At 45.0% G+C, this 11,110-nt stretch overlaps 1 protein-coding gene across 1 annotated transcript; it reads left to right on the top strand.

The window, feature by feature from the left end:
* Positions 1–1,706: 1,706 nt before the first annotated feature.
* LOC149435268 (serine/threonine-protein kinase SBK1-like) lies at positions 1,707–3,325 on the top strand. The gene is made up of 3 exons (XM_089662844.1): positions 1,707–1,881; positions 2,152–2,354; positions 2,744–3,325. Exons 1-3 carry the CDS (start codon positions 1,707–1,709, stop codon positions 3,323–3,325), a joined length of 960 nt encoding a protein of 319 aa, XP_089518970.1.
* Positions 3,326–11,110: the final 7,785 nt, after the last annotated feature.

The raw sequence follows: 11,110 nt of genomic DNA, 5'->3' as shown, positions 1-11,110 counted from the left end.
ACATGTCAGCCGCCATTTTCTGAAAAATTTCGATTCGCGCGTCCGAATTAGGCTGTTTTTCGGATTCGGCACGAATCGAAATTTTTCCGATATTCGACTCGAATTCCACTTCGGATACTTCGATTCGCTCATCTCTAATTACAACCTTGGGTTCTGTGGGGTCCAGCCGCTGACATCCTAACGGACGATGTAATTGGTTGAAAAGGAGGACATCAGTCACCTGAATCCTTGTTTGCCCCTCTCCATCAGCACTGGGGTCACTTTAGCTGAGTGAGGGAGAATGTTGGGACATGTTGGTAGCAATGTGCAAAGGTGCAATAGCTATGAAAGAACAAACCACTTCTAATGTTGGGGGTCCTACTTGTGTGGATGTTGCTGCATTACGTAAAACTATTTGTTTAGTTCTTACATTTTAGCATGGGGTGCCTCAAGATTGTGTGGAATTTTAAAGGGCACGTTGGCTAAGAAAAGGTTGAGAAACACTCATCTATGGTGTATGCATAGCAAGACCAGTATAGGTCCATGATGAGGGGCCCCTTGTATTTTCCTGTTACTATATCATGCTAGAATGCAGTTTTTCATTGTCCAGTTATACCTGACTCTGGAATATTTCCTATTGTGAATTGATGTTGGTCACCTTTGGAAATAGCCACCAAATCTTCTTTCTGTTTATGTACCTGTTATTAATCTTTAATAAAAATATCATGGGACAAAAAAAATTTACAAAACCTAATAAAAGTTTTCATTCTTCCCCCACTTGTGTTCTCCTAAAGGAGGTTTTGCTGACCACACACATGAAGTGAGGGAAGATCAGACGTCAGAAATGGCAAAAAAAAGTTAAAAGATATTCTAACCCTTTTCAGTTTTTGTCCAAATTCTTTGGTTGGATTTGTGCTTGAAGTCTCAGGAAGTCACATATCTTTAGTAAATAATTTTACTGTATTACAGCAAAGTAAAACCAGGGACTTCCTAGGATGGCATCTAAGGACAGAAAGTCAACACCCAGCTATAAAAGATATTTTCATAAATGTTAGTCATATCATGCAAAAGTTTAAAAGATTCACACATGATGTTCAATACAAAAACTTTTGTATGATGTGACTAATACATTTGGAATTTGTATCCCTATGTTTTGAATTGATATCCCTGGCTGCCATCCTAGGAAGTCCCCGCTTGTTACCTTGTTGTAGACATTTGTTGGTTTGGAATGATGGCACTCTCGGTCCTTTGCCCAGTGCCATTCTACATCACTCCTTTCTCTCTTTGGAATCTATAAAATAATTGGACTTCTTACATATAACTTGTATGTATCAGAGTAAGGGTTCGTGTCCATAGAATCAGTTTGATGTCCATTTGAGACCCTTCTAAAATAATTTATAATACTGTATACTGACAGGTGAATTTGATCGGCTTCAAGTGGGTTTTGCATTACCATAGACTTATATAGGAAAACAATATCCACTTGCTGTGAATAAAAGCTCATCAACATAAGCCCAACATGTATTTAATAAGAATTGTAGGCATATATCAGCTTTAAAATGTTAAATAACTGTCTTTAGTTACAATACTACCCCTCCCCCCACCTCTAATGAAGGTGACAATTAATAACAGTAACTGGGTGATATCCAGAGAGATGATTAATGCTGCTTACTAATGATTAGTGCCAAATGAAACTCATTTGTATTTTTTGATGTTGTGATTCCAGAATGGCTTCTAGCATTGTAGAAGTAACCAAGAACACTGCAAGGAAACTTCTTGAGCTCATTGCCGAAACCTCAGAAAACCTGACGATGATGGAAGTCACAGACCACTTCCACCCCATCAAAGAGCTCGGGACAGGATCGTACGGAAAGGTTCTCTTGGCCAAACATCGGGGTTCAGGTAAATTTGTAGCCTAATTCATGTAAAGAGAATGATTTACAGAATCAGTTGTGCTTCTGAGTGCTTTTGAGCAGCATTTTTAAGTTTCTAAGTTTTCCAAGCCCCCCTTGCTTCCAGTGTTTGAGTGATGGTTATGGATCTTAATAAGTCAGAGCTTTTAGATTTACATAAACTTTTAACTAACTTTAGTAGGTTTTTAGCAAGCTTCATCATTTCTCTAATGTTGGGTTTATGATACTCATTGTCTTTTTATGTCTTTCTTTTTAACAGATGAGTTGGTGGCTATGAAACTGATGAGTAAAGAGACAACTCCAATGGACAACTTCCTAGTGGAATACGGAATGTCTCTTAGTCTCAGCGGCCATCCAAATATCATCGAAACCCATGAAATCGCTTTCCTAACCAGCAACGACTATGTCTTTGTCCAGAAGGTGGCACCAGCTGGAAACCTTCATTCAATAGTAAAGCTAAATGTAAGTTTGTATCAAAAATGTATTGATCTTTATAAAGTCACAATTTCTAGTTTTAGTTGCTTTTGAAGCATTTCTGAGTTTTAAAGGTTCCTTTCCCAGGGCAGTGAGTTGGTAGGATGTATAGTTGGCATACGCTTGTTGTTTAAGGTATGTGTATCACTCAAGATATGAAGCAAGGTTTAAAATGGAGTAAGATGGGTTAAGATGGATCTTGCACCATTAATGGCACCATTTTGTATGCTGACAGGTTTCCTTTAATCCTAGTCCTTGTGTATTCAGCTAATGTATGTTTGTTTCCCTGTACACGAGGTAAGGTGGGTTCAATATGTTGGGTAACATTGTGTTATATTTGTGTCTAGTGACTAATTTTCTCTCTTTTTTCCCTACAGGTTGGTTTAAATGAAGATATTGTAAAGAGTTTTGTTCCACAGGTAGCGAGTGCCTTAGACTTTATGCACAGCAGAGGAATGGTCCATCGGGACATTAAACTGGACAACATTTTGCTCATGGACATTGAATGTAAGGAAGTCAAATTAGCAGATTTTGGACTGACGAGGCTCCGGGGCACTCAAGCACCATGTATGGCCTGGTCCATCCCATATACTGCTCCGGAATTGTGCAGCTTAAAAGAAGGGGATCAATTGCTGCTGCACCCGAGCATTGACGTGTGGGCGTTTGGAGTCCTGTTGTACACAGCTATGACCGGCTCATATCCTTGGGAAGAAGCAGGGGGTCATGACCCCATGTATCGGGAGTTTGCTTGGTGGCAAATGAAGAAAGACCTAACCTTGGCACCAGGAAAGTGGCAACAATTCTCCATGGAAGCCAGGCAGATGTTCTGGGACTTGTTGGCACTCAATGCCTCTGAGAGGTGTTCTGTTATGGACATTTTAAAATATGTCCACCTGCCATGGAAAACAAAAATGCCTCCAAAGAATCTAACCAGGAAAACGGTCATACATGTGATATAACAGAGTGCATGATGTCCATTGTGGAGCCTCATCAAGTGTTGCCTCATACAAGACTCATGTCCTAGGGGAAGGTAAGTCTAAATCTTAGGACTGCTGGATTTTTCTGTAGCTGGTCACATGTTTGCTTATCTACTGTAATTGCTGATTTCAGGAATACTAACTCATAGCATAGGAAAACCGTATATAATGAGCCACAGAAGCACAGATCTAATTGGACCACATGTCCACTTCTTTCCACCACAGTTCTCAAAAGCAATTTCACTATTCAAACATATACCATTCTAAAGCTATAACACCGATGTATGCTTACATGGTACCTACACTAATTACACATTCATTCTATTTGGCTTTAGTCTCCCAATGCTTCCGCTGCCTAAGAAAATATTATATGGTCAAATTACGGGACCCTCTGCTCCAGGGCCACAGAGCAGCTAATGGCATGGTTATACTACATAGAAATTACATTGCACTTCTTCTCACCATTGATTTTATTGTTCTCCTTAAATGGCCTTAAAACCCATTTCCAGTTTTATTCTTTCATGTGGTAGGAGGGGGGCCTGTTTACAAAAACAAGCAATGTTCACCCTCCCCAAGCTCTAGTGCTGCCCCATATTGTCTTTGCTCCAGATTCGGTCTTTTCCAGGATTTGACACCCAATGTTATGCAACATCTTCTGTGAGCTGACAGGGAAATGATTCAGGGAGCCAAGCTCACCTCATCACATGAGCCCAGTTCTCTGCAGCAGCATTCAGGACCTGTTCCCTGCTGGAGGATAGATGAGGATGGGAAACACATGTCAATCATATGTCCAGCCCGGCCAGCAAGAAAAAAGACAGATTTAAATAAAGCTCCTAAACATGTGTACTATATTAGAACAAATTGATGGTTTTTAAATTTTGTTGGTTTTCTTTTCCCTTTTTTTGTTCATTGTCAAGTGTATTGGAATGTGTGTTCTGCAATCCTTCTGTACAAGGCATATATGGTAAGTATAATATTGTCATAATAAATGAAGACTTTAATGACTCTATTGCAGTATGGACTGAGGAATCCTTGGATACATTGATGGAATGATGTTACATTACCGAGCCTGAGATCAGCAAGCCCCCCCCCCAGCTGCATAGTGTAGTAACTTTTGCTAATCTGTGGTTACTCCTCCTGTGCACTGGGTGGTGCTCTTGTGCTTCTTCACCTCTGGTTTATTCAATATTGTATTATTATGTTTATACAGCAATATGACTATTACTAATACTACTATCACTTTATACTACTTTACTACTTCTGCTGCTATTACTCCCACATGTATGGAAACCTCTATTTCTTTGATGTTCCAGTGTTCACATTTAGATTTTTCTGTTCTTTTTTTTTCTATTAACATTATTTTGAAAACTTTACACTATTACCTAGCAGGAGAAATGATGGCTCCACTGATTGATACTTTCCAACCGTTCCCGATTTGGCAGGGCATGCCCATTTTTTAGTTTATTGTCCCATGACGGTTGTGTCTGGGCTGTGTCCTGGGATCACAGCATGAGGGTCTGATGGTTTCAGCAGTAACAGCATCAGTGTTGGCTTCTAGTCCTGATCCTTGTTTGCCCACATTCCCAGAAGCAGCTGTGCCCACTGATCTCGCCCTTTACCAAGTCACAAATCCCAGTGTATTGCATGCTGTGCCAGATGGCCCTTCTGGCCAAATTAGGAAAAGGATCTGATCTGGTGGAGGCTCTTACTGACTTCATGGGTGTGTCCGTTTTATAAGACACAGCCTTGGTTGCCAGCTAAGGGTTATCAATAGAGATAAGCGAATCGAAGTATCCGAAGTGGAATTCGAGTCGAATATCGGAAAAATTTCGATTCGTGCCGAATCCGAAAAATAGCCTAATTCGGACGCGCGAATCGAAATTTTTCAGAAAATGGCGGCTGACATGTGCGGCGACGGAGCGGGGATGTCTGGGAAGGCGCGCAGACAAGGCGCGCTGACCCATAATGCATTCCTCAACTACATGTGATCGCATCAGCCAATCAGCAGCCAGCCAGCCAGCACTGTGTAATGGTCGAGCTATAAATAGCGGCCATTTTGGAATTCTTCATTTGCCTGCAGTTATTGAACAGAGGCAGACCGCTCTGTACTAGGGACAGGGACAGAGTTAGGGCCACAGAAACGATAATTGGGGACAGAGAAAAGTTACGTAGGGACAGAGAACCATTACTCAGGGACACAGACTTGTTAATGAGGGCCACAGAATCGTTATTTAGGGACAAAGAAACGCTAGTTAGGGCCACAGAATTCATAATCAGGGACAGACAGAATTGTTACTCAGTGCCAGAGAATTGTTACTTAGGGCCACAGAAACGTTATTAGGGCCACAGAATTTTTACTCAGGGACAGACAGAATTGTTACTGAGTGCCAGAGAATTGTTACTCAGGGACAGACAGAATTGTTACTGAGTGCCAGAGAATTGTTACTTAGGGCCACAGAAACTTTAATTAGGGCCACAGAATTTTTACTCAGGGACAGACAGAATTGTTACTGAGTGCCAGAGAATTGTTACTCAGGGACAGACAGAATTGTTACTGAGTGCCAAAGAATTGTTACTTAGGGCCACAGAAACTTTACTTAGGGTCACAGAATTGTTACTCAGGGACAGACAGAATTGTTACTGAGTGCCAGAGATTTGTTACTCAGGGACAGACAGAATTGTTACTGAGTGCCAGAGAATTGTTACTCAGGGCCCCAGAAACTTTACTTAGGGCCACAGAATTTTTACTCAGGGACAGACAGAATTGTTACTGAGTGCCAGAGAATTGTTACTCAGGGACAGACAGAATTGTTACTGAGTGCCAGAGAATTGTTACTTAGGGCCACAGAAACTTTACTTAGGGCCACAGAATTGTTACTCGCACAGACACAGAATTGTTACTCGCACAGACACAGAACTGTTACTGAGGGCCACAGAAACTTTACTTAGGGCCACAGAATTGTTACTCGCACAGACACAGAATTGTTACTCGCACAGACACAGAACTGTTACTGAGGGCCACAGAACTGTTACTTAGGGCCACAGAATTGTTACTCGCACAGACACAGAATTGTTACTCAGGGCCACAGAACTGTTACTTAGGGACAAAGAAACGCTAGTTAGGGCCACATAATTCATACTCAGGGACAGACAGAATTGTTACGGAGTGCCAGAGAATTGTTACTCAGGGCCACAGAAACTTTACTTAGGGCCACAGAATTTTTACTCAGGGACAGACAGAATTGTTACTGAGTGCCAGAGAATTGTTACTCAGGGACAGACAGAATTGTTACGGAGTGCCAGAGAATTGTTACTCAGGGACAGACAGAATTGTTACTGAGTGCCAGAGAATTGTTACTCAGGGCCACAGAAACTTTAATTAGGGCCACAGAATTTTTACTCAGGGACAGACAGAATTGTTACTGAGTGCCAGAGAATTGTTACTCAGGGACAGACAGAATTGTTACGGAGTGCCAGAGAATTGTTACTCAAGGCCACAGAAACTTTACTTAGGGCCACAGAATTTTTACTCAGGGACAGACAGAATTGTTACTGAGTGCCAGAGAATTGTTACTCAGGGACAGACAGAATTGTTACTGAGTGCCAGATAATTGTTACTCAGGGCCCCAGAAACTTTACTTAGGGCCACAGAATTTTTACTCAGGGACAGACAGAATTGTTACTGAGTGCCAGAGAATTGTTACTCAGGGACAGACAGAATTGTTACGGAGTGCCAGAGAATTGTTACTCAGGGACAGACAGAATTGTTACTGAGTGCCAGAGAATTGTTACTTAGGGCCACAGAAACTTTACTTAGGGCCACAGAATTGTTACTCAGGGCCACAGAATTGTTACTCGCACAGACACAGAATTGTTACTCGCACAGACACAGAATTGTTACTGAAGGCCACAGAACTGTTACTTAGGGCCACAGAATTGTTACTCGCACAGACACAGAATTGTTACTCGCACAGACACAGAACTGTTACTGAGGGCCACAGAACTGTTACTTAGGGCCACATAATTGTTACTCGCACAGACACAGAATTGTTACTCAGGGCCACAGAACTGTTACTTAGGGACAAAGAAACGCTAGTTAGGGCCACAGAATTCATACTCAGGGACAGACAGAATTGTTACGGAGTGCCAGAGAATTGTTACTCAGGGCCACAGAAACTTTACTTAGGGCCACAGAATTTTTACTCAGGGACAGACAGAATTGTTACTGAGTGCCAGAGAATTGTTACTCAGGGACAGACAGAATTGTTACGGAGTGCCAGAGAATTGTTACTCAGGGCCACAGAAACTTTACTTAGGGCCACAGAATTTTTACTCAGGGACAGACAGAATTGTTACTGAGTGCCAGAGAATTGTTACTCAGGGACAGACAGAATTGTTACGGAGTGCCAGAGAATTGTTACTCACGGCCACAGAAACTTTACTTAGGGCCACAGAATTTTTACTCAGGGACAGACAGAATTGTTACTGAGTGCCAGAGAATTGTTACTCAGGGACAGACAGAATTGTTACTGAGTGCCAGATAATTGTTACTTAGGGCCACAGAAACGTTATTAGGGCCACAGAATTGTTACTCAGGGACAGACAGAATTGTTACTGAGTGCCAGAGAATTGTTACTTAGGGCCACAGAAACTTTAGTTAGGGCCACAGAATTGTTACTCAGGGACAGACACAGAATTGTTACTGAGGGCCACAGAACTGTTACTTAGGGCCACAGAATTGTTACTTGCACAGACACAGAATTGTTACTGAGGACCACAGAACTGTTACTTAGGGCCACAGAATTGTTACTCGCACAGACACAGAATTGTTACACAGGGACACAGAACTGTTACTGAGGGCCACAGAACCGTTACTTATGGCCACAGAATTGTTACTCGCACAGACACAGAATTGTTACTCGCACAGACACAGAATTGTTACTCGCACAGACACAGAATTGTTACTGAGGGCCACAGAACTGTTACTTGGGGCCACAGAAACGTTAATCAGGGACACAGAATTGTTACTGAGGGCCACAGAACTGTTACTTAGGGCCACAGAATTGTTACTCGCACAGACACAGAATTGTTACACAGGGACACAGAACTGTTACTGAGGGCCACAGAACCGTTACTTAGGGCCACAGAATTGTTACTCGCACAGACAGAATTGTTACTCGCACAGACACAGAATTGTTACTCGCACAGACACAGAATTGTTACTGAGGGCCACAGAACTGTTACTGAGGGCCACAGAACTGTTACTTAGGGCCACAGAATTGTTACTCGCACAGACACAGAATTCTTACTCGCACAGACACAGAATTGTTACTCAGGGAAACAGAACTGTTACTTGGGGCCACAGAAACGTTAATCAGGGACACAGAATTGTTACTGAGGGCCACAGAACTGTTACTTAGGGCCACAGAATTGTTACTCGCACAGACACAGAATTGTTACTCAGGGACACAGAATTGTTACTCAGGGACACATAATCGTTTAATTAAAGAGTATGTCAGACAACATGCAGAGGAGTGGCAGAGGAGGCAATGTTTTAGGAGCGAGCAGACGTGGCAGCAGAGGAAGGGGTCGAGGCAGCACTATTCGCAGCCAGAGGCCAGTGCTCCCGGTGTCATCCAGCGGTCGTGTCTCCACCGACAACCCTGCCGTCATCGATTGGTTGACTCGGTCGTCTTCCTCTTTCCAGGTCACCTCTGACACCTACAGCCAACGGTCGGTGGGTACGTCAGACACAACCGTTAGTTGGCATGGCCCGGGACCAAGCCCACTGAAATCACGTGTCCTCTACCTGCCCCTGTCCTTTGGTGTTCCCTCACCAAGCGAAGTATCGCATGCTGTGGGCTCAGCCCCACTGTACAGTGAGGAAGAGCTAACAGAGGGCGGTCAGGAACGGGGGGAGACATCCGCCTTTTCAGCAGCTAGGCGAAGAAGTAGTGGCGAGGAGAGTGGCCCGGTAGCCGGTCTAGAGACAGGTCTGTCTCCTGACCCAGACGCAGCCGAGGGGGCTAGTAGTGAGGCGGAGACCCTACTTGATGATGAGGAGGTTGATCGCACTTGGCAGCCTCGTCGTCATCAGGCAATTTCTTCCGCATCATCAGGAGAAGAGGGTGGCAGCTTGGCAGTGAGCGAAACAGTCGGTGGGTTGCCCAGGAGACAGCAGCAGGGTCGCAGCAGTGTCAGTGGAAGCAGTGTCAGTGGAGCCAAACGGCCACGGAGTAGAGCACCAGCTCCACTGCAGCCTACCACCACGGCCAGTAGTGGTGCCGGTGTGCACGGAGGAAGCAGCAGTCAGCCAGTGAGGAGTATCGGGGGCAAAGTTTCCTACTCGGCGGTGTGGCAATTTTTCGTCAAGCCGCCCGAGGAAGTAAACGTAGCCGTATGTCGACTATGTGGCCAGAAAGTCAAGCGTGGCCAGGGGGCCCATGTTGGGACTACAGCGTTGCGGCAGCATATGCAGCGTCGCCATTTGGTGGCCTGGGAAAACCGTGATAAAGATACGGCGGTTCTGCCCGCCCCAGCCCCCGCTCCATCACCCGCTCCGTTACTTGCTCCGTCACCCGACGTCAATCACCCTCTATCAGCCAGTCAAGGCTCCAACACCTCTGCTGAAGGGAGTTGTCGCTCGTTGGCATCTTCCGCTCGTTCAGATGCTCCTTCTCCTGCTACTCCTCTTCACGGATTCCGTCAGCAGTCTTTCTTGGAATCCGTTTCCAAGAGACAACAGTTTGCGAGCACGCACCCGACGGTGCAAAAGCTGAACGTCCTCCTGTCCAAGTTGCTGGTGCTGCAGTCCCTCCCTTTCCAAGTGGTGGACTCAGCACCTTTCAGAGAAATGATGGCTTGTGCCGCGCCGCGGTGGAGAGTGCCAAGCCGTCATTTCTTCGCCAAAAAGGCAGTGCCAGCCCTGCATTCACATGTAGAAGACATGGTGGGCCAGTCTTTGAGCATGTCGGTCTCTGCCAAAGTGCACGGCAGCGCCGACGTGTGGAGCTGTAACTACGGTCAGGGACAGTACATGTCATTTACGGCCCACTGGGTGAACGTGGTGCCGTCACAGCCACACCAGCAACTTGGACAGGTCACGCCGCTTTTGCCTCCACGTTTGCACGTCCTTGGTCCGGCAAAGATGTCCGCCTCTACCACCTCTTCTTCCGCCGTGTCCTCAGCCGCCACCCCCGTGCCAAGTCCCATTACCCGACCGGCATATCACATGTGCAGGGCGCAACGGTGTCACGCTGTTCTGCACCTGGTATGCCTTGGCGAACGTAGTCACACAGGGGAGGAACTTCTGAGTGTAATGAACAGAGAAATCGACAGATGGCTGTCTCCGCGCAAACTGAAAATCGGAACCATGTTGACCGACAACGGAAAGAACATGGTGTCTGCTCTGCGTCAAGGAAGGTTGTGCCATGCGCCATGCATGGCTCACGTGTTCAATCTGGTTGTCAAGCGGTTCCTAAAATCCACCATCCCACTGCAAGACATCCTTAAAATGTCACGTAAACTTTGCATGCATTTCAGCCATTCCTACACCGCAAAGCACACCCTCCTTGAGCTGCAGCGGCAGAACGGAATTCCACAGCATCGCCTGATCTGCGACGTTGCAACAAGGTGGAATTCAACCCTACACATGTTAGACCGCCTTTACGAACAGCGAAAGGCCATCACCGATTTCCTGATGTAACAAGCGGATAAAGGTACTCCCCTGTGTAACTTCGATGTCAGCCATTGGCAGCTCATGCGTGA

Source organism: Staurois parvus, unplaced genomic scaffold, assembly GCF_062004578.1.
Source record: "Staurois parvus isolate SC_StPar_1 unplaced genomic scaffold, SC_StPar_1.0 ptg001566l, whole genome shotgun sequence".
Classification (NCBI taxonomy): Eukaryota; Metazoa; Chordata; class Amphibia; order Anura; family Ranidae; genus Staurois; species Staurois parvus.
This window is presented reverse-complemented; position numbering and strand designations above follow the sequence as displayed.